Below are 24615 nucleotides of genomic sequence, written 5' to 3'. Positions count from 1 at the left end.
AACTTAACAAAAGAAGTGAAAGATCTATACAATGAAAACTATAGAACCCTAAAGAAAGAAATCAAAGAAGACCTTAGAAGATGGAAAGATCTACCTTGCTCTTGGATAGGCAGAATTAATATTATCAAATGGCCATACTACCAACAGCACTATACATATTTAATGCAATTCCGATCAAAATCCCAATGGCATTCCTCATAGAAATAGAAAAAGCACTCTTGAAATTCATCTGGAAAAATAAGACACCCATAATAGCTAAAGCAATCCTTAGCAGGAAGAGTGAAGCAAGTGGCATCACTATACCAGACCTTAAACTAGATTACAGAGCTAAAGTAACAAAAACAGCATGGTATTGGCACCAAAACAGACTAGAAGACCAATGGTACAGAATAGAGGACACAGAGACTAACCCCCAAATTTACAATTATCTTATATTAGACAAAGGTGCCAAAAACATGCATTGGAGAAAAGATAGCCTCTTCAACAAATGGTGCTGGTAAAACTGGAAATCCATATGCAACAAAATGAAATTAAACCCCTATCTTTCACCATGCACAAAACTCAACTAAAAGTGGATCAAGGACCTAGGAATTAAACCAGAGACTCTGTGTCTAATAGAAGAAAAAGTAGGCCCTAATGTACATCCTACGGGATTAGACCCCAATTTACTTAATAAGACTCCTGTTGCACAAGAATTTAAACCATGAATCAATAAATGAGATGGATTCAAACTAAAAAGTTTCTTCTCAGCAAAAGAACAATCTGTGAGGTGAATAGAGAGCCTACATCTTGGGAGCAAATTTTTACCCCTCACACATCAGATAGAGCACTAATCTCTAGGGTATTTAAAAAACTCAAAAAGCTAAGCACCAAAAAAAAAAAAAAAAACCCAAAACAAATAACCCAATCAATAAATGGGCCAAGGACCTGAACAGACACTTCTCAGAAGAGGATATATAATCAATCAACAAATATATGAAAAAATGTTCATCATCTCTAGCAATGAGAGAAATGCAAATCAAAACTACTCTACAATATCATCTCACTCCAGTCAGAATGGCAGCTATTATGAAGACAAACAACAGTAAGTGTTGGCAAGGATGTGGGGAAAAAAGGTACACTCATACATTGCTGGTGGGACTGCGAATTGGTGCAGTCAATATGGAAAGCAGTATGGAGATTCCTTGGAAAACTGGGAATGGAACCACCGTTTGACCCAGCTATCCCTTTCCTCGGTGTATACTCAAAGGACTTAAAAACAGCATACTACAGGGATACAGCCACATCAATGTTTATAGCAGCACAATTCACAATAGCTAAACTGTGGAACCAACCGAGATGCCCTTCAGTAGATGAGTGGATTTAAAAATGTGGCATATATACACACTGGAATATTACTCAGCAACAAGAGAGAATAAAATCATGGCATTTGCAGGTAAGTGGATGGCATTGGAGAAGATAATGCTAAGTGAAGTTAGCCAATCCCCAAAAAACAAATGGCGAATGTTTTCTCTGATATAAGGAGACTGACTCATAGTGGGGTAGGGAGGGGGAGCATGGGAGGAATAGAAGAACTCTAGGTAGGGCAGAGGGATGGGAGGGAAAGGGAGGGGGTAGGCAGTTAGCAAGGATGGTGGAATGTGATGGACATCATTATCCAAAGTATATGTATGAAGATATGAACTGGTGTGAACATACTTTATATACAACCAGAGATATGAAAAATTGTGCTGTATATGTATAATAAGAATTGTAATGCATTCTGCTGTCATTTATTTTTAAAAATCAATTAAAAATTTAAAAAAAACAAAAAAGAATAAAAGCAAGAAAAAATATCAGAGTACAATTGATTGATATAAACTGAACTTATTATTTGAGAAGAAATTTTGTCAATTTGGATCAAAAAAAGAAAAGACAATAAACAACATTAGATATTATAATTATAGCAGAAAAACAAATGCTGGAGAGGATGTGAGGAGACAAGGATTCTTATACATACACAATTGGTGGTACATCCATTATGAAAAAATGGTATGGAATTCCCTTTAAAAAACTAGCAGTAATATTATCATATGAACCAGCAATCCCACTACTGGATTAATATCCAAATAAAATACAATCAGTTTGTCAAAGAGGCATCAGCATTCCCATATTTATTGCACCACTATTTATAATAGCCAAAATATAGAATCAACTTAAATGTCCATCAATGTATAAATGAATAAAGAAAGTTTGGCGCACACACACACACACACACACACACACACACACATGACTATTATTCAGTGATAAAGAGGATGAAATTCTGTCATTTGTTTTTTTTTTTTCCCATAGCTTTTTTGAGGTAAATTTGAAGTATAATAAATAGCACATATTTGAAGTATGCAATCTTATCAATTTTTACATGTATGTAAACAATACAATCAATATATAAAAGGCATTTCCATTACTTTTTGTTAAATTTGAAGTCATGCAGACTGTGTTTCCTTCATTATTTATTATATTAGAAATCAATCACCTTAAGATATATAGAACCCCACCCCCACACATCAACTATTTCAAAATTAAATGAAACACTTATAAATATCTCAGAGGTCAGGGAAGAAAGCACAAGAAAAGTAAATAAAAAGTACTTTGAGCTAAGTGATAATAAAAGCTTAAAATATCAGGATCTGTGGGATGAAACAGAACTCAAATGAACATTTATAACTTAATGTACTTCTATCTAAAAGAATTTAGAATACAATCAAACTATTTTCAAATTAGGAAGGAAAAAATAAGAGTAAGAGCAGAAATATATGAAATAGGGAAAAAATAATACAGCTAAAATTTGATAAAAAATGAACAAGTCTAATCAAGAAAAAAGCAGGAACATAAAAATTAATATCAATGAAAAGGGAGCTATTACAATAACCCTTCAGATGCTAAAATATTACATTTATATGCCAACATATGTGAAGCTTACATAGCATGGTCTATATTAGAGAAGGATCCATGTGCTGTTGAGAAGAAAGAGTATTCAGTCATTGATGAATGAGATATTCTATATATGTTAAGTCTAATTATCAATTGTATTTTTTAACTTTTATAGCTTCTTTATTTAGTTTTTTTTAAAATATTTATTTAGTTGTAGATGAACACACAGTATCTGTATGTGTTTTTATGTAGTGCTGAGGATTGAACCCAGTGCCTCACACATGCAAGGAAAGCACTTTACCACAAAGCCACAGCCTCAGCCCCATCTTTATTTAGTTTTTGTTTGGGGGATCTATCCAGTGGTGACAGAGGCATGTAAAAGTTATTCAGTATTATTGTGCTATGGTCTATTTGATTCTTGAAATTGAGAAGGGTTTGTTTGATATACATAGATGCTCCATTGTTTGAAGCATACATATTTACAATTGTTATATCTTGTTGATGTATAATTCCCCTGAGCAGTATAAAATGGCCTTCTTTGTCCCTATGATTAGCTTTGGCTTAAAGTCTGCTTTATCTGATATGAGGATAGACACCCCTGCTTGCTTACAAAATCCATGTGAATGACATGTTTTTTTCCCCGTCCTTTCACCTTCAGTCTGTGTACATCTTTGCCTATGAGGTGAATCTCTTGGAGACAGTTCATTGTTGGGTCTTGTTTTTTAATGCAATCTGCAAGTCTTATGTCTTTTGATTGATGGGTTTAGGCCATTTACATTCAATGTTATTATTGAGAAATGATTTTTATTCCTTGTCATTTTGATTTACTTCTGTTTTTTAATTTGAATCTATTTATCCATCAAGCCACTTTTCTTTTAGGGGGTTCCTACCTTTGCTGGTTTTCACTTCTATTTTTCATGAAATATTTTATTGAGTATGTTTTATACTTCAGGCTTTCTAGTTGCAAATTCCTTTAACTTTTGTTTATCATGGAAAGTTTTTATTTTATCTTCAAATCTGAAGCTTAAATTTGCTGGGTATAGGATTCCTGGTTGGCATCCATTTTCTTTCAGAGCTTGGTATATGTTATTCGAGGATGTTCTAGCTTTGAGGGTCTGGGTTGAGAAATCAGCTGAGATCTGAATTGGTTTCCCCCTGCACATAATCTCATATTTTTCTCTTTGCAGCCTTTAAAATTCTGTCCTTATTCTGTTTGTTAGGCATTTTCATTATAATGTGTCTTGGTGTGGGTCTGTTGCAATTTTGTGTATTTGGAGTCCTGTAAGCCTCTTGTATTTTTAAAAAATATTTTTCTAGTTGTTGATGGACCTTTATTTTATTTTTTTTATGCACAGCACTGAGAATCAAACTTAGTCCCTCCCATATGCTAGGCAAGCACTGTACCACAGAGCCATAACCCCAGCCCCAACCTCTTGTATTTGATTTTCCATTTCATTCTTTAGGTTTGGGAAATTTTCTGAAAAGATTGTGTATTCCTTTGGTTTGTATATCTGTACCTTCATCTATCCTGATAAATCTTAATTTTTTTCATGTTATCCTATAGTTCTTGGAAGTTCTGTTCATGGTTTCTTAACAACTTCTCTCTGTGGTCAACTCTATTTTAATAAAGATTATATATTTTGTCTTCATTGCCTGAGGTTCTGTTTCCAAGTGCTCAAATCTGTTGGTGATGCCTTCTATTGAATTTTTAATTTGGTTTATTGTTTCCTTTGAGGATTTCTGCTTTTTTTTCAGAATCTTTGCCTCTTTATTGAGGTGATCTTTCACTTCCTGTATTTTTTCTTTGATTTAATTTCTTATACTGTCCTTTCCTTCACAGATCAGTTTAACTATGGACATTCTAAACTCCTTCTCTGACATTTCTTCCACTGTGGTGTTGATGGATCCTGTTATTGGAGTATCTTGATTTATTTGGGACAATATGTTCCCTTGCTTTTTCATGTTGTTTGTGAGTCTACCCATCTTACAGTATGGATCTGAGTCAGTAGAGTTTCTACCCTATGGATTTATAGTGTCCCTGAAGGTTTCTAGTACCGCATGTTTAGGGGAAGAAAATAATGACAACAACAAATGCAAACAACATACAGTTTTAAACCAAATAGTTCCTACCATGATGTCTACAATGTTAATTATCACACTAAACAGAAATAATATGATCAGTTATTGCCTACAATAAAACCAGCAAGTTTGCAGAAGGTTTATAATTTCAAATAGTGGACAGGGAGAGAACAGAAGTGATAAGGATGTGATGATTATGAGGAAAGAGTAGAGAAGAAGTTAAAGCAAAAGGAAGAGTGAAAGAGAATAATAGAGATTGGCTGTTGGCAGAAGAAAAGAGAATTAAGGGAAGGAGGTAGGAGAAATATGTATGTATGTGTGTGTATATATATATATATATATATATATATATATATAAAATTAAATAAAAATTTAAAAATAAAAGAATACAAAGCAAAACTAAAATATACTAATCAAACATCCTAGTTCACAAAAAGCTAATCCATAAAAAATAACTGGCTACAAAAATGCTAGAACTGAGAAAAAAAGAAATACAAATATGTATAGGTGTCCATGTACCACAATTAAATGGAGAAAATGAATTTCAAAAAAGATCTTGGTGAAAAGTTAAAGAATTCTTTCCACTGAAGTTCAAAATATTCTCAGATTTTCTTCTCAGCAGCTTTAGGCAGGGTCTTCTAGAGTGTGATGCTCCACCCTCTGGATTGTTGGAGTGAGAGAGGTAATCCCATAGATGAAATTCATGGAAGCAGGGTTTAGGCTTATGTGAGCTCCAGGCCCTTTGCTGAATGCGAATTGGTCTGGAGATTTTAAATCAATGCACCTCCGGTGCCCAGTACTTTCTGGTCCACACTGGAAGACTGTACCCCTGGGTTCTCCCTTGGGTTCCACTCCTGTGGTGGGGGACCAAATTCTTAGTCCATTACACCAACTTCAGACGCTACGTTTCTTGGTCTCAGGTTCAGTCTCCAAACAATTTCTCCCTCCTCTGCCCTTCTGAATTCCTGGCCAGAGGCATCTCTCCCAGATGGTCCTGCAAGCAGTTGGATTGGAGATGGAGGGGGTGGAGCCAGTGGATTTCCATGACCAGTGGTCCTCTGCATAAACCTCTCTCCATGTTTGCTTTTCTCCTGGTCACTAAAGCACACTCTATGTTGTGCAGTGTGTGTTTACTGGGCCCGTATTTTGGGCCAAATTTGAATAAGCCCCCTCAGCTGCTGGCCCTTGAGCAGTAGCTGCAAAATGGTTCCTTCCTTAGTCCTCCACATGCCACCTGGAGAGATGGCAGCTTCTTCCCTCCACACATGGATATTGTGTAGCAAGTCTTCCAGGTTTGCCAGGCAACATCTTTTATCTCTAAATGCTCTGTTCCCAGACATGCCCTGGGCCTCCCCCAAATGCAGCTTCCTTTAATTCCCTTATCCCTCCAATGTGCTTATGGAGGGACAACTGTGGCTGGTGCTTCTGGCCTGGCCCCCACAGTGGCTGTGCTGCTGGGGATTTCTTCCTTATTTTATTATATCCAACCTTCTGAGTTCCCAGTTTGATTTGAATGTCCAGTTTTAAATTCCAGTAAAGTCCCCCCACTTTTTGGTTCACCCATCTTGCTGAGAAGCTGCCTGTCTGCTTTCTTGGTTTCATTCCACAGAGCAGCCTGGAAAGTGACCTTCTCTATTCTTCCATCTTGGAAACTGAAATTCTGTCACTTGTGACAAGATGAATGAACCTGTGGGACAGGATGTTAAGGGAAATAAGCCAGGCAGAGACAGACAACATTGCCTGATTCCACTCATATGTGGAATCTAAAAAAGTTTTTAAATTATCTAAAAATGTATATTTCACCTCAAGAGAGGATTTTGAATGCTCTCATAACAAAGAAATGATAAATGTTTAAAGTGATGGATATACTAATTTGACCATCATATAATGTATACATGTGTTAAAACATGCCATTGAAGCCCATAAATATATAGAATTATTATTATGTGTACAATTATGTGGAAATAAAATAAAAAGATGTGATGATCACTACTATCTAAAGAACAGGTATGAAGACAAATTGGTGTGAATATACTATGTATACAACCAAAGATATGAAAAATTGTCCTCTATATATGTAATAGGAATTGTACTGCATTTTGCTGTCATATACAAATAAAAAAATTACATTAAAAAATCTAAAAACTAAAGAGAAGAAAATGAAATTTGGAGTTACACTTGAAATGCCCAAGCATATCCAAAAATAGTTTGAAGAAACAGAGCCAAAAGGATTTCTCCTTTCAGAAACCATAACTTGCTACAAATCTATACCAATTAAAAGTGTGCATTAAGGCAATAATATATATGCATATCAGTGGAACAGAAAAGTTAATTCATGAAACAGATCTGATTATGAATGAAAATTTAACATATGGTTAAGTCAGCTTTTTAAGTTAGTTGGGGAGTAATAGACTGTTATATGAGTAGTGCTGAGATTTGGCTATTTAAATAAAGAGTCTATATTTGAAAAATATATGTATCTATAGTCAGAATCCACATAGGAAATTTAATATATTTGATCATACAAATATAAAAAGTCTGAATATTATAATACTATAAATTAAGATATTATTGACAGATTTGGAGAACATATGTGGAACTTATATATCAGAAAAATAACTAATATTGCATAAGAACTATAAGACAGTGAGAAAAATTCAGCTGGACAGAAAAAAACTTCAAGGATCTGAATGATTCTCACAGAAGAAATGCAAATGGTCAATAATGATACGCAATGATGGTCAAGATAACAGATATTTAGGAAATGTGAATTAAAGAATGAAAATCTGATACTTTTTTTACTTCTTATATTGGCACTGATCACCAATATACAGTGTGCATCAGAGTCTGGAGAATAGGTCCTGTCAAGTACTTGTCAAGGGTGTAAATTGGCCCAGCTTTTCGGAGGGCAGTTTGACACTATATCCATTAACTATGTATGATCTCATATCCGTCTTTTGGCAGTATTAAATTTATAAAATCTTATTCCTTTAATCAAACAAGTCTATTTACAGGTAGGATATCCTAAAATAATTTTTTACCCATGGGCCAAGTTGTATATACCAGGCTGTTTAATGAAGGCTTATTTTTATTAACCTCAGACCCAGAACAATTTTATGTTCATCAGTTGGGGTAGGTGTGTAAATAAAAAATATCACAATCAAACTATTGAATATCATGCAGCAGTTAAAAGAACAAAGCAGCTTTAAATATACTGACATGTCTAACTCACTGAAGCATGTTTTTACATGAAAATATAAGTTTCAAAACAGAATACCAAATATGATTCTATTTTATATTTTAATAAGACATACATGCATATATAATGTATAAAAAGGATTCAACTCACCAAACTTATAACACTGGGGACATAACTGTGATTTGGATGATGATAATGGAGTCAAAGCAATGCTAGTGTTTTTTCTTGGTTTGAATCTTAGAGTATAATACATTCTTCTTAGAAGATCCTAAAAATTCAACCAGAAGACTTCTAGCACTGATAACAGATTAAGCAAAGTAGCAAGATACAAAATCATCATATAAAAATCAATATCTTTTCTATGCACCAATGATTAATCTATTGAAAAAGAAATCAGGAAAATAATTCCATTTATAATAGCCTCAAAAATACCTAGAAATAAATCTAACCAAAGAGGTAGAAGGCCACTAAAGTGAAAATTACAAAACACTGAAAAAAGAGATTGAAGAAGATACTAGGGGAAGGAAAGACCTTCTGTGTTCATGAATAGTCAGAATTAATATTGTTAAAATAGCTATATTACCAGAAGTGATCTACAGGATTCAATGTGATCCCCATCAAAATACCAATGACAATCTTCACAGACTAGGAAAAAAAGCAGTACTAAAATTCACATGGAAGAATAAAAAACTCAGAATAACCAAAGCAATTCTGAGCAAAATGGGCAGTGTCAAAGACATCACAATAGCCAATTTCAAATTGTACTACAGAGCTATAGTACTGGCACAAAATCAGACACATAGACCAATGGAATAGATAGAAGACACAGGCACAAATCCACACATATAAAATAATCTGATTTTTGACAAATGTATTAAAGCATACATTGGAGAAAAGACAGCCTTATTTAAACAAATGTTGTTGGGAAACTCGATATACATGTTTAGAAGAATGAAACCGAATCCTTCTTAGCTTGTACAAAAGTCAACTTTAAGCGGATCAAAAACCTAGGGATTAGACAAGAAATTTTACACATGTTAGAAGAAAACATAGGGGCAACACTCCAACTTATAGGTGTAGTCAATGAGCTCCTCAGTAGGACTCCTAAAGCTCAGGAAATAATACCAAGAATTAATAAATTGGATGTCATCAAATTAAAAAAAAACTTCTGCACAGCAAAGGAAACAAGAGTGTGAAGAGAAAGTCTACAGAATGGGAGAAAATCTTTGCCAGCTACTCTTTTGACAGAGGATTAATATCCAGAATATACAAGAATTAAAAAAAGTTAATACCAAAAAACCACACCCAAGTCAACAAATAGGCAAGTGAACTAAACAAACATTTCTCAAAGGAAACAGCACAAATGGCCCACAAATATATGAAAAAATGCCCAACATCTTTAGCAATCAGAAAACTGCAAATCAAAACTACACTGAGATTCCTTCTCACTCCAAATACAATGGCTATCATCAAGCATACAACTAACAATAATTGCTAGACAGGATGTATGTGATTTGGATGAGTATACTTATACATTGTTGGTGGGAGTGAAAATTAGTACAGCCGCTTTGGAAAGCAGTATGGAGATTCCTCAAAAGACTAGGAATGGAACCACTATTTGACCCAGATATTCCAGTCCTTGGTATTTATCCAAAACAACTAAAATCAGCATACTATGGTGAAACATGCATACCAATGTTTATAGCAGCATGATTCACAACAGACAAGTTATGGAACCAGCCTACTTGCCCATGAACAGATGAATGGAAAAGAAAATATAGTTTTACTCAGCCATAAAGAAGAATGAAATTATGTCATTTGCTGGCAAATTGTTGTAACTGGAGAATATAATGCTAATTGAAATAAGCCAGATTCAAGAAGTCAGGGGTCAAATGAATTGGGGGGAGGGAGAGGGAGAGGGAGAAGGGGAGGGGTGGGGGAAGGGTAAGGGGATATAACTAGAAGGTAATTAGAAGGGACATCAACAGAGTAGAGGAAGTAGGTTGAGAGGGGTAAGGAAGAGGGAGGGCATGGGCAAGTACTGGGAAATGAAATGTACCAAATTATGCTATGTGCATGTATGAATATTACCACAGTGATATATAAAATTATAAAGAACTAGTTAAAATTATCATCATTATAGAAGGGAGATCAGTAGAACAAAGCAAGGGGATCAGGATGGGAGGGAAAGGGAAGGGACAGGGGAAGTATGTAATGTGTATGTACAAATATGGCATAATGAATGCAACAATTATGTATAATATAATGCAGCAGGAAAAAAGAAATGCTGGGTCCAAGAATTAGTAGGATATTTTGTTTATCATTTAATACATTGTGCCAAATTGCCCTATAAAATATTGAATTAGAACATCTGCATCTAACAGAGTGCATGAGTGAACATTTCTCCACAAACCAGTCAACAAAATTATTCAATTTCTAAGTTTTAACAAACTAATAGCTGAAACATAGTAAGACATAGTTGTTTTGATTTGCATTTCTTTGGCGCTGAGTATCTTTTCAAATGCTTGTCAGTCATTTGTTCTCTGTGAACAAATCTGTTCATATCTTTAGCACATTTTTCTATTGGGTTATCATTTTATTAATGATTTGTGAGAGTATTTTTTCCCGTGTACTAGGTATTGAACCCGGGGGTGCTTAACCACTGAGCCACATCCCTAGCCTTTTTTTTTTTTTTTTAGGTTTTAGTCTCACTAAGGGCTTCCCTAAGTTTCTGAGGCTGACTTTGAACTTGCAATCCTTCTAACTCAGCCCTAGGATTACAGGTGTGAGCAATTGTGCTGGCTGGGAGTTTTTACATTAAAAATTAGCCCTTGACATCCAATGCTATGGTTTCTTTTTTTTTTTTAACACTACCAAGATTTTAGAATTTTATGCCATCAATTTATCAATTTAAGTTCTGAAAAGACATTTGTAAGGTCTTATAGCATCTTGGGCTCCCTGGCTCCCCTTCCAAAAGGGCCTCCTGCACAGCAGGCCCCCTCATAGGGAGGGCCTCTGGCTGGCTGGGGTGTCATATTTCAACATTCTAAGAAAAAGGCTGCCTGGAGGGTCTATATTTAGAGTATGATTCCCAGCAGGGACAGGTGGGTGTCTGCAGACTAACTTCTACATTCTTTGTCCCTGAGTTCTGGAATTATTCTGAGGGTCTTGGGCGGGTGGTACAGTGAGTGAAAATACTTCTTACTCCTGGCCATTGTTCAGGATCTGAGATGATTCACAGTCATCCACAGACCCTCACCACCATTATGAACACTGGTCAATGCTATGGTGATAGTATGTGGATGGCAGATTTCAGACATCTCATTAATGTCATGATGGAATGAAAATTCCACCTGTTGAGCCTCCTTTCCATCCATGTGATAGCAGTTGGTCCTTTTATGGGTGTGGTGAGACTGATTTGATTACACACTTATGTAAAATCCAAACAAAGACCCTTTAATGGAAAGACAGTTAATCTGTGATGTCACTAGTTTGTAAGGCACTGGGTTCTTGAGGAATTGAGTCTTCATTAAATCATTTAGGAATCATCTCTGAAAAAAGTTCTCAGACAGGAAACCATATATTCAGCCAGAACTTTAAAAAATTATAAATAATTTTTTGTAAAACTGTCAAGATTAGAAATCAAATGTCTTTCCAAAGATTAATGTATAGATCATATTGAAAAATGTGCTGATGTAGGAATTTTTTATTTAAAATGTCAATAACACTAGTCTGTTTTGAAACCTGTGAAAGAGTTTATACCAAGTAGAAAACATTTTTAAGTGGCACAAAATAGTATAAACGAATGTGTCTCGTGTTATTTTTACAACCTGAATATTTTTTATGTCGAATGAAAATGACTTTACTGCATTTTCCCATTACAAAAAAAGTGATAGTAAAAGGAAAAAAAAAGGAATATATAAAAGAAAGTTAAGGCTTTACTTTCACTCTGCTTTCCTTTCAGGCATCTCCTTCTATAGGCAATTTGGTGCTGGCGCTGTAGGTACTAAGCGAGGGCAGGTTGTGTAGGAGGTGGGTGGGGAGCATTGATCTTTTAGCATACCAGGAAAAGAAAGGATTCCTCGAAGATGCAGAAAAGGCTACAAGGAAGGCCTGGAAGTGGGTGAGGGTGGGGGTGGGGGGTGGGGGTAAAGACCCACCCTGGCAACAAGAGACCGGTAAACTCCAACCGCAAGGCGGTGATGCCACTTGTGGGCTCTCAGATTGGAGAGGACAGAGATGAGTGACAGGGTTGTGCGCACAGAGGCGCCGCGCAGAGACCGGAGGTGGGGGTTGTCTGTGCTTGAGGAAGGGGGTCTTGTTGACTGCCTGCCGGCGGGTGGGGGTCTGTGGGGAGGAGAGCCAGCGATGACGCGCGGCCCTCACGTGACCCGGAGCTGCAGAGCGACGCAGCCCAGGGTGCAGTCGTCACTCTCGTCTGGCTACCAGCTCCCCGCTGCCCTGCGCATGGCGGGCTAGCATCAGGCCCGGGGAAAGCCTAGCAGGTAAGGGTTTTTGGGCCGCGCGCCGCCGCCAGGCCAGCAGCTGCTTGCCGAATCGTCTGCGGTGCAGGGACCGGCCAAAGAGGTGTCTGTGCTGGCTCAAGTTCAAGGAGCCTCTGCCTCTGATTTTCCCGAGTGCCCTTACCCCCATCTAAATCTGTTCAGGGGAACCATGAGCTTTGACAGGGTGGCTGGTGGGGAGAGTGTCTCAAGAGGGAAATACAGAACTAGATGTCCATCCTTTCTAATTCTAATCACTGACCGCACATGCCCACAGGCTTCCTGATCATCTCAGAGGAAGGGACGCGCCACGGTGGCGTTTGTAAAGAAAATGGTGGGCCTTAGTGACTGGACGGCTGGGTTGGTAGGGGTGGTGTCTGAGCGAGGGGAGGGACGTTTGATAATCGTGTTCCAGAATCCGGAAAGGCGAGTACTGGGGTCTGTGGCCTGTGTGCTGTTCTAAGCACTCATTGCTTCTCTTTCTGACAATAGTTCGGTGTGGCACTGTTTGTGGTGAGGCGAGGGAAGGAGAGGAGAAAACTGCACAGGATCTATGGAGGTTAGTGTGAGCACGGGCACCGTCTGTAAAGTTCTATATGAATTCCATGGCAAGCATTTAGGCGCTGCTATCTGATTGGGATGTAGGCAACTTTCCCTAAATTGTGTTTCTTTACCAAGCTTGGGACTTTTAACTTATATTTTGTATTGAAGACCAATAAAGACAGCGAACTTTTCTACAGATGCTTTTATTTGTACTTCAGTTAATGTCAAAAAATATGGATTTTATCAAAGAACATTACTATTTTTTTGAGATAGTCTTTGGGGAAAAGGATAATGATTTTGCAGAAGCAAAAGCCCTCCCACACACCTGTATCTTCTGCTAGAGACTTCTCAAAATGGGTTTTAGGGGAAGCAGAAGGCAGTAGGCTGTGGTTCTATAGTCATGGGGCCTGGGGCCCTGCATCTCTTCCACCATACTGCAGTTTTACAGATACCTCTGCCTTCCTGACTATCTTGGTGAAGGAAATGGAGGACTTTTGGGGGTGTCCCTAGAATGCTACAGGTGGTTTTAAAATAAGTTGCTTCTATCTTTCCCCTTTTTTTCTTTACTTGTCTCCCTTTTATACTCTGTGCATTACAGTGCTAGGAAAGCCCTAGGTCCTGCCTGCTAGGAAATGGCTGTGTCTCAGAAAGGCAGACACAACAACCCATATGTTAGATGTTAGGATGTCACAAACATTCAACATTCACCCTCCTTTTTTGTCTCTGTTCCTAGGTCTTCTCATAGGCTTGCAGTAGGCCTATTTACCACTAGAAACAAGAGAAAGAGAAAGAGACTGGCCCATAACTATGGAGGTTAGTGTGAATGTGGGCAGTGCATGGGGATGACAAGAGAGGGTGGGCTGAGCAGGTTTTTGAGACTTGAGAGAGTCTCATTGGAGGGTCTTTCTGACTCTTCTACACTCTGCCAGCTTTCTACAGTGATAGCATATGCCCTATTGATTTTAGTGCAGGAAACAGTAAGAATATTGGGGTGAGGGTGGCTATGGTGTGACTAAGAAGACTTGAGTAGGGGAACACAAGATAAGACACCTTAGTAAACTAGACCTGGGCTCTTATAGGCAAGCATTGGGGTCAGGAATTAAAATGCCTGTCTTTTCTACCAAGCACTTAGTCTTCATCTCCTATGTGTTCCACTTATCTATAGATCTATCTGCACGTCTGCTACAGGGCTTGAGATAACTGGAAACAAATAAACAAGAAGAAAATTGTCTCCAATCAGTATAGACTGGTAAGAAGGTGAGGATTGGCTGGGTCAACTTCTAGGATGGGTTAGTGGAGACCAGTGTGCATCCAATAAGGACCAGTGTCTGGTCTAGAGGATCCTTAATCCCTCCCTTTCTCAGTTATCTTTACCCACCTCTGCCATTAACCTTGAACCCTCACCTTAATTTGAAAAGAGTGTGACAACCCCTGGGGGGAGTAAAGTGATCTGAGGGAGTTGATATTCTTGTCCCATTAAGAACAAACTCTTGCCAGGCATGGTGGCACATGCCTGTAATCCCAGAAGCTCAGGAAGATTGCAAGTTCAAAGTCAGCCTCAGCAATTTAGCAAGACCCTGTATCAAAATTAAAAAAAAAAAAGAAATCTATATAAAAAGGTCTAGGGATGTGGGTCAGTGGTTAAGTGCTCCTGGGTTCAATCCCTGGTAAGAAAACAAACAAATAAACCTCCCCCCAAAAACAAACTCTCTATTCCTGTATGTCACTCCCTGTGTCTCTCTGTTTGTCTTTAGGTCCAAAGATCTCATGAATTTATGTATCTACTTTAGGGCGTATCACCAAGAAAGAAAAGGAAAGAGGAGAGGAGGGGAATTCTTTGGATCAGTACAGGTTGGTATGGAAGTGGGGACCTGTGGGAACTGTGACCAGAGTAGGTCTAGTAAAAGTTAAAGTCTGGAGGCTTCTCAGTTTCTCCCATTCATCATCAACCTTCCCATTATCCTTCCTGGTATATGGAAGTACCTCAGGGGAAAATTGTTGGGCATTGTGGAAGGTGGGAAGAGGGTGAAATAAGGGATGGAAAGTTTGCTAATTATCCTCTTCTCCCACCAAACACATAATTTCTGCCTTTTCCTGTTCCTCTGTATATCCAGCTGTATGATACAATAGAATTGGAAGAGAAATTTTAGTTTATTTCCTTCCTTCACTTCTAGGTCTACCACCAGTGGCAACTGTAGTGGCTGAAGACCAGCACCATCACAGGCCTACATCCAGACCTATCACGTTCTTTCCTCAGCCCGAGTGAGCCCCCCTGTACCTTGTTCGTGCCTTCAGCAGGGGTTATTACATGGGCCGCATTCAGGAAGTGGGCTGGGCAACTGCAGGACTGGTGATCTGGGCTGGCACCTGCTACTACATTTACAGATTAACCAAGGGAAGAGCTCAGAATGAGAGGAGACTTGCCAGAAATGGGTCCAAAGTCAAGATGGAGACTGTGGTTGGGGTACAGAACCAGACCTTGGCCACGAGTGAAGTCTTGGCTGGGGCAGAGACTGAGACTAGACCCAAGGCCATGACTGGAGCAGAAACTGGAGCAGGAGGTGGGCTTGGGGCTGAAGCAGAGGCCCAGGTCACTGCTATATCCAGACCCAAAGCCAACTCTCAGTCCAAGGCAATGGCTGAGGCAGAGACAGAGACTGAATTTGAGGCCAAATCAGTGGTTGGAACACTGATCATGACAGAGGTAGTGACTCTGACTGAGGCCAATGCCAAAGCTAGGGAAGTGGCCATGAAAGAGGCAGTGACCCAAACTGATGCTGAGGCTGGGGGACTAGTGAAGAAAGAGGCAGTGACCCAGACCAAGGCTAAAGCTTGGGCAGCGGTTGCCAGGTCAGAGGCCAAGAAAGAAACAATGACCCAGACCAAAGCTGAAGCTCGTACATTGGCTGAAAAAGAGACAGAGATTAACAAAGTAATGGTGACACAGAGTGAGGTCTTGGCAGTGACCAAGGAAATGGTCAAGATTGGGACCATGAACAAGGCTGGAATTGTGGCTGAAACCAAGACAAGAACCCTGGAAGAGACTGTGAGTGTGGTTAAAACTCATTCTGAGGCTAGGCCTGATCCCACAGTTGATGCTAAGGAAAATCTCAATGGCACGTCCAGGGCAGAGGCTGGAGTGGACATGAAGTTCTGTGCACAGTCTCAGGCTGTGGCCAAGGTCCAAGATGATGACATGCCTGGTGCTGGGGATAAGGACAAGGGTAATCTTAAAATCCTGTGTAAGGCAGGCACTGGGGTAGACACAAAGGCTTCTTTCCAGCCCCAAATTGCTCCCCAGACACAGGCTGAAGCCATGCCTGGGGCAAAGGTTATTGACAGGGGTGATGACAATGCCATGTGTAAAACAGAGATAGAGGCAGATATGAAAGCTTGTATAATACAGTCTCAGACTATGGCCAAAAAACAGGCTGAAGCAACATCTGGTGCCAGGGTTGATGGCAGGGTAAATTCCAATGTCATATCTAAGGCAATGACTGGAGCTGACATGAGGGCTACTGCTCAGGTACAAGCTGTATCCAGTGCTCAGGTTGAGGCCATACCTGATGCCAAGGTTAAGGGTAGAGCCAATCCCAATGCCATGGCTAAAGCAGTGGCCAGAACAAACACGAGGACCTATTCACAGGTTGAAGCCTTGACTGATACCAGGGATAAGACCAGAAGCGATCCCAATGTCATGGCTAAGGCAGGGGCTGGGATGGACATGTTGTCTTGTACCCAGATTCAGCCTGTGGCCAATGTCCAGGGTGATGTCTTGCCTGATGGAAGAATCAAGGCTAAGGGCAATGCCAATACCATGTCTAAGGAAGGAGCTGAGGCTACGGCCCAGAGCCAGGGTGAAACCTTACCTATTACTAGAGGTAAGACAAGGGGCAAAGCCAAAGCCAAATGTAAAGCAGGGGTTGGGACAGACATGAAAACCTGTGTACAGCCTCAGGCTGTGATCAAGACCCAAGCTGAGGCCTTGCATGATTCCAGGGTTGATGGTAGTAGTGATTCTAATGCCATTTCCAGAGCAGGGTCTAAGACAGACCAGAGGACCTGTGGTCCGCCCCAAGCTGTGGCAAATTTGCAAGGTGAGACCCTACCTGGTGCCAAGAATAGGGTCAAAGGCAACTCCAACACTGTGCCTAAGGCAGGAACTGTGGAAGGTACAATGGGCTCTTCCCAGTCCCAGGCTGTGACCACTTCCCAGAATGAGGCCTTGCCTGGTATCAGGAATAAGGTAAAGGGCAATACCAATGCTGTGCCTAAGATAGAGGCTGGGGCAGGTGCAACAGGGTCTTCTCAGCCCCAGGTTGTGGCCAATTCCCAGGGTGAGACCTTGCCTAGTACCAGGAATAAGGTCAGGGGCAATCGCAATGCTGTGCCTAAGGTAGGGGTCAGGCAAGATACAGTGTGCTCTGCCCAGCCCCCAAATGTAGCCAATTCCCAGAATGAGGCCTTGCCTGGTGCCAAGAATAAGGTTAAGGGTAATTCCAATGCTGTGCCTAAGGCAGAGGCTGGGGTGAGTTCTGCCTATCCCCAGGCTGTGGCCAATTCACAGGGTGAATGCTTGACTGGTACCAGGACTAAGGTCAAGGGCAATCCCACTGCTATGTCTAAGCCAGAGGCTGCGGCAGGTACAATGGGCTCTGCCCATCCCAAGGCTGTGGCCAGTTCCCAGGGTGAGGCCTTATCTGGTGCCAAGAATAAGATCAGGGGCAATTCCAATATTGTGCCTAAGACAGAGGCTGGGGCAAATTCAAGAGACTCTGCCCAGTCCCAGGCTGTGGCCAGTTCCCAAAGTGAGAACCTGCTTGGTGCCAGGAATAAGGTCAGGGGCAATCCCAATGCTATTCCTAAGGCAGAGACTGGGGCAGATACAACAGGCTCTGCCCAGCCCCAGGCTGTGTCTAATTCCCAGGGTGAGAATTTGCTTGGTGCCAGGAATAAGGTCAGGGGCCATTCGAGTGCTGTGCCTAAGACAGTGACTGGGGCAGGTACAACGGGGTCTTCCCAGCCCCAGGCTATGGCCAGCTCCCAAAACGAGGCCTTGCTTGGTGCCAGGAATAAGGTCAGGGGCAATTCCAATACTGTGACTAAAGCAGGGGCCAGGACAAGTATAAAGAGCTCTGCTCAGCCCCAAACTGTGGCCAGTTCCCAAGATGAGGCCTTGCTTGGTGCAAGGGAAAAAGCTGTGTCCAATTCTGAATCAGAAACCATAGCAAAAGATGAAGTCTATGCAAAGCCTGAGTCTGAGGCTGTGCCCACATCTGAGAGTGAAGGTGGGATAGACTCTCAGGCTTGCAGAAGGACTCAGCCTAATATTCATGACTACTACTGGAATGGAATTGGTGTAGAGGATTGGATTGCTGCTGAGCGGTGGATCAAATTTAGGTTTCAGGCCATGGATGGAGACTGGGAAAATAGTGTGTCCTGGGCTGATGATGAGAATGAAGCCAGTATTGGGTCCTGGAGTGGGGCTAGTGATAAGGCTGGTGTTGTCGGTTCCTGGGCTGTGGCCTGTGATGAGACCAGCATTAAGTCCTGGGCTGGGGCTGGAGCTAGGGCTGAGAATGAGGTTGCTGTTGCATCTTGGGTAGGAGCTGGGGATCAGGCCAGTGGAGGAGTCTGGGCTGGGGGTCAGGCTAGTGAGGGGTCCTGGGCTGTGGACAAGGCTAGTGGTGGTTCCTGGGTAGAGGCTCAGAACAAGGCCTTTGGAGGGTCCTGGACTGGGGCTGAGAACCAGACCAGTGGGGGGTCTTGGGTTGTCTCTGGGAATCAGGCCATTGGAGGGCCCTGGGTTGTTGGTCAGGTCAGTGAGGGGTCTTGGCCTGCAGGCCAGGCCACTGGTGTTTCCTGGGTTGTGGACCAGGCTACTGGAGGGTCCTGGACTGTGGCTGATAATCAGGCTAGTGCGGTGTCTTGGGCTGGAGCTGGAAACATAGTTAGTATTGGTTACTGGACTGGGGCCATGGACCAGGCCACTGGAGGGTCCTGGGCTGGGACTGGTGATCAGTCCAGTGGTGAGACCAAGCCTAGATTTGAAGATCAGGCCAGTGAAAAAGGGTCCTGGACTGGGGCTGTTGTCCAGGCTAGTGGAGAGTCCAGGTTGGGACCTGAGGACCAGTCCAGTGGAAGGTCTTGGGCTGATACTGCAGATCAAGCCAGTGGAGGGCCCAGGCTTGGGCCTGTAGACCCAAGTGGTGCATCCTGGGTTGGCACTGGGGACCAGGCTGGTGGAAGATCTACACCAGGGCCCGCAGATCAGTCCAGTGGTGGGTCTTGGGCTGGCACTAGGAACCTGGCCATTGGAGGGTCCTGGACTGGAAGTAGTGATCAGTCTGGTGGTGGATCTAAGCCTAGTTTTGAGAATCAGGCCAGTGATGAAGGTTCTTGGGCTGGGGCTATTGCCCAGGCTGGTGGAGGGTCCAAGTCAGGGCCTGAGGATCAGTCCAGTGGAAGATCCTGGGCAGATTCAGGGAATCAAATCAGTGGAGGGTTCTTGGTTGGGGCTGTAGACCAGACCAGTGGAGAGTCCCAGGTTGGGGTTAGGGACCTGGCTGCTGGTGGTGCAAATCCTGTATTTGAGGACCAGACCAATGCAGCAGGATGCTGGGCTAATTCTGGGGACCAGCCTGGTGGAGGATCTAGCCTGGGGTCTGGAGGTCAGTCCAGTGGAAATTCCTGGGTTGGTACTGGGGACCAGACCAGTGGATGGTTCTGTGCTTACACTGGGAGTCAGACCAATGTAACAGGGTCTTGGGTTGTGGCTGGTGGTCAAGATGTCGGAGTGTCCAGACCAGGGCCCATGAACCAGTCTAGTGTTGTGTCCTGGGCTGGCACTGGGAGTCAGGTCAGTGGAATGTCCTGGGCTATGGCTGGGGATCAGGCTGGTAGTTGTTCCAAACCTGGATTTGAGAATCAGGCCATTGGAGGAGGATTCTGGGCTGGTGCTGGAGATCAGACTGGTGGAGGATCCAGACCAGGGTCTCAGGATCAGTCTAATGGAGGAGGTTCCTGGGTTGGAGCTGGTGGCCATGTAATTGGAGGGTCTATATCAGGTCCCACAGACCAGTCCAGTGGTGGATCCTGGGCTGCCACCGTGAGTCAGGTCAGTGGAGGGTCATGGATTGGGCCTGGGGATCAGACTGTTGTCTGCTCTAAATCTGGATTTGAGGATCAGGCTAGTGGAGGAGCTTCTTGGGCTGGTGCTGGGGATCAGACCAGTGGAGAATCCTGGGCTGTGTCTAAGCCTGGGAATGAGGCTAGTGGAGGCTCTAGGCTGGGCTCTGAGGACCAAGCCAGTGGAGGGTCTTGGGCTAAGTCTGAGGACCAGGCCAGTGGAAGATTCTTGGTTAGTGCTGAGGTAGAGGCCAATGAAGGATTCTGGTTTGGGCCTGGGAGTGAGGCCTTTATAGGTTCTTGGTGTTGGACAGGGGAAGAGGCTGTTATTGTGGCCAGGTCTGATTGTAAGCATCAGTCAAGTATTGAATCCACACCAAGAACTGGGGAAGAGATTATCAATAATTCTGAGTTGGTGGATGAGAACAAGGCCAGTATTGGGTCCTGGATCAGATCTGAGGAGGCAGCTTATGTAGGTTCCTGTGTAGGGGCTGAGGCTGGTGCTGAGGCCAGAACTGAGGCTGGAGCTGAGGCCAGATCAGAGGCTGGGGCTGAAACCAGGGCTGAAGCTGGAGCTGAGGCTGGGACTGAGGCCAGGACTGAGGCCACAGCTGAGGCTAGGGCTGAAGCTGGGGCTGAGGCCAGGACTGAGGCCACAGCTAAGGCTGGGGCTGAGGCTGGGGCTAAGGCCAGGACTGAGGCCAGGACTGAGGCTGGGACTGAGGCCAGGGCTGATGCCAGGACTGAGGCTGGGGCTCAGACTGGAACTGAAGCTGGAGCTGAAGCCAGAACTGAGGCTGTGGCTGAAACCTGGGCTGAGACCAGGACTAAGGCTGAGGCTGAGACCAGGGCTGAGGCCTGGGCTGAGGCTGGGGCTGAGGCCAGAATTGAGACTGGGGCTGAGGCCAGAACTGAGACCGGGGCTGAGACCTGGGCTGTGGCTGGAATTGAGACTGGAGCTGAGGCTTGGGCTGTGGCTGGATCTGAGATCAGAGCTGAGGCTGGAACTGAGGCTGGATCTGAGACCGGGGCTGAGACCTGGGCAGAGGCTGGATTTGAGATGGGAGCTGAGACTCGGACTGAGGCTGGGGCTGAGATTGGCGCTGAGACTGGGGCTGAGGCTGGGGTTGAGGCCAGGGCTGAGACTGGAGCTGAGACTGGGGCTGAGGCCTGGACTGAGGCCGGGGTTGGAGCTGAGGCTGGAGCTGAGGCCTGGGCTGAGGCCAGGGTTGGGCCTGAGGCTGGGGCTGAGGCCTGGGCTGAGGCCAGGGTTGTGGCTTGGGCTGAGGTTGGGGCTGGGGTTGAGGTTGGGGCTGGGGTTGATGTTGGGGCTGAGGCCTGGGCTGAGCCTGGAGCTGAGGTTGGAGCCGAGGCCTGGGCTGAGTCTGGAGCTGAGGTTGGAGCTGAGGCCGGGGCAGTGGCTGGGGCTGAGGGTGGGGCAGTGGCTGGAGCTGAGACTGGGGCTGAAGCCAGATTGGGGTCTTGGCCCTGGGATGAAGATGTAACAACCAAAGGGTCTAGGTTTGGGGCTGAGGAAGAAGCTGGCATACCATCTTGGACTTGGTCTAGGGATGTAGATGAGGATGAGCTAAGTAGATCATCCAGCCCTGATATTGAGGAGATCAGTTTAAGGTCCCTGTTTTGGGCTGAGAGTGAGAACAGTAGTGAGTTCACATCCAGGAGTGGAAAAGATGTTAATTTTGAGTCTGGAGCTGGGGATAAAGCCAGCATTGACAATAAATTTGAGGCTGCTGATGGATTTGATCTAAGGACTTGGTTCTGTACTGGTAATGAAAACAGAAATGAAGACAAATCTGCACCTAATGCTAAAGGCAAAAAGTCCGCTGAGTCAAGAGGTATATATCCATCCATGGTCCCTGGGGCGGGAATGGGGCCATGGGATGGAGCCATGATCTGGTCGGAAACTAAGTTTACTCAACAAAATGAGGGCTTTCTAGGTGAAGATGAGTATAGAAAGAATGGCAAGTCTGGGGAGAAAATGCGGCCCTGGTCCTGCCGCTGTAAACGTGAAGCTAATATGGATCCACGAGATCTTGAAAAACTCATTTGCATGATTGAGATGACTGAAGATCCTTCTGTTCATGAAATAGCCACTAATGCCCTATATAACAGTGCTGATTATCCTTATTCCCATGAAATTGTTCGTAATGTTGGGGGAATCTCAGTTATTGAAGGCTTGCTGAGTAATCCCTACCCTAGTGTTAGGCAGAAGGCTTTAAATGCACTGAATAATATTTCAGTGGCTGCCGAAAACCATAGAAAAGTTAAAACATACTTAAACCAAGTTTGTGAAGATACTGTCACCTATCCCTTGAACTCAAATGTGCAGCTGGCTGGACTAAGATTGATAAGGCACCTGACTATTACTAGTGAATATCAGCATATGGTTACAAATTATATTTCAGAATTTCTTCGTTTGTTAACTGTGGGAAGTGGAGAAACTAAAGATCATGTTTTGGGAATGCTTGTGAATTTCTCTAAAAATCCATCTATGACAAAAGACTTGCTCATTGCCAATGCACCAACAACACTGATTAATATTTTTAGCAAGAAAGAGACAAAAGAGAATATTCTTAATGCTCTTTCACTATTTGAGAATATAAATTACCATTTTAAAAGAAGATCAAAAACATTTACCCAGGACAAATTCAGTAAAAATTCTCTTTATTTCCTATTCCAACGACCTAAAGCCTGTGCCAAAAAACTTCGAGCCTTAGCAGCAGAATGCAGTGACCCAGAGGTGAAGGAAAAAGTTGAGCTATTAATAAACAAACTCTAATTGGATATATGTTCCTACACACATTTGAGTAATATTTTGGTTTTGTAGCCTGGAAGTGATGCACATTGTAAGTTGTGTTATAACTTCAAAACTGATGTTATCTATGATGGTCTATAGATGGGCCATTTTATGAGCACCAAATGAATCCAAACTTGTACTGAAAATACATGTGTTGATTTTTATCTTGTCTGGATTGAGATATTTTTAGTATGCTTCATGAGCAGAAACTGAGCTGATTCTTCATAAGTAAGGTAATCTTTGGTCCTTTGTGTGGACTTATGTTTATACATTTGAGACTTTATTTTTATGTCATCAATAAAGTTGTGTGTTTTAAGCAGCAGAAAAAAAGACATTGTCATTTTCCTTGAGTTTATGATCTGTTTGAAGAGACAAGGTATATGGAAACAAAAATATATTAACTAGGCCATCCAGTCACAGCCATATGCATCCCCATCAATGCTTAGAGGCAGCAGAAACTGCTGACTCCACCAGTGCTCAGAGAAGGTTTTACAGAGGAGAGGGACACTAGGACACTCGAAGTAAGCTGGGCTTGAAGGATAAGATAGAAAAGCCAGAAGGGCATTCAAGGAGGGAAGAGGGTGGAAGAAAGGCAAGGAGCAGGCTGACCTGCCTGGAGTGCAATATGTGGGGAGGCAAGTGAGGGGAGGGTCTGAGAGTTGGGGTGAGTCCTGTCCATGGAATACCCCTGATTGCTACACTGGGGTGTCCAAATAGTAGCCCATTTGACCTCCAAATACTAGCCTATCTAACCCTGGGAGACAACAAAGCCTTTCATGTCCAGAGGAATGACAGGATGCCAGGAAAACCACATGGTGATTTGTGTGCAGGTTGGATGCCAATTGGGGTGGGGCCAGAATGCTGACTGGAGATTGGAAAACCAGTTAGGAAGTTACCGCCATAGTCCAAGCATGAGAGGGTAAAGGCAAGACATTTCAGTGGTGTCTCTGGGGATGGTAAGGACAGGATGGAAGCAAGAGACCCTTTGAGCCACTAGGTGCTGGGTAACATAGAGATTTCTGAGGCCAGTTTTCTTTTATGGTTCTATGGGCATTTGTTGGGAACATGTTCTTTTTCTTGGCCAACTCTAGTGTGTATGTAAGTGGATAAAAGAGTTGCTGCCTTGAAATAATAATAAAATGCAGTCAAAGAAAGAATGCAAAATTTTTAGTGCTTGCATCAGATTTCTTTTATTAGTTGGTTGGGGTGGGGACTTTAAGGAACTATAGAGAGTGTTGTTGGGATCCACAGAGCAAAAGACCCACTTCTCTCCCACCCCATGATGTTGGTTGAGGAGAACTCTCAAACTGTGCTGCTGGGAGCACACAAGGTGCTAGGTCCATAGAGATATGTGTTCAAGATGTGCCTGCCCTTCAACTGAATAATTCAGCTTGTGAAATGTTATCCTTAGGATCCCATCCATCTATGGC

At 42.7% G+C, this 24615-nt stretch overlaps 1 protein-coding gene across 6 annotated transcripts; it reads left to right on the top strand.

Moving 5' to 3' along the window:
* The first annotated feature begins 12479 nt into the window (after positions 1–12479).
* Positions 12480–23823, top strand: ARMCX4 (armadillo repeat containing X-linked 4). 6 transcript variants are annotated; one of them, XM_081278044.1, is made up of 7 exons: positions 12480–12699; positions 13189–13255; positions 13973–14052; positions 14405–14496; positions 14994–15090; positions 15414–20887; positions 21284–23823. In XM_081278044.1, exons 6-7 carry the CDS (start codon positions 15548–15550, stop codon positions 23165–23167), a joined length of 7224 nt encoding a protein of 2407 aa, XP_081134170.1. In that variant the 5' UTR covers positions 12480–12699; positions 13189–13255; positions 13973–14052; positions 14405–14496; positions 14994–15090; positions 15414–15547; the 3' UTR covers positions 23168–23823. The 6 variants fall into 6 exon arrangements, with proteins under 6 accessions (XP_081134170.1, XP_081134168.1, XP_081134166.1 ...); XM_081278042.1 differs by having other exon boundaries at positions 12481–12699; positions 14405–14488; positions 15030–15090; positions 15414–23820; XM_081278040.1 differs by having other exon boundaries at positions 12481–12699; positions 14405–14488; positions 15414–23820.
* The last annotated feature ends 792 nt before the right edge of the window (positions 23824–24615 follow it).

The sequence above is a fragment of the Spermophilus citellus genome (genome assembly GCF_964194105.1).
Source record: "Spermophilus citellus genome assembly, chromosome: X".
Taxonomy (NCBI): domain Eukaryota; kingdom Metazoa; phylum Chordata; class Mammalia; order Rodentia; family Sciuridae; genus Spermophilus; species Spermophilus citellus.
Note: the sequence above shows the minus strand (reverse complement) of the source record. Positions and strands in the feature narration are given on the sequence as shown.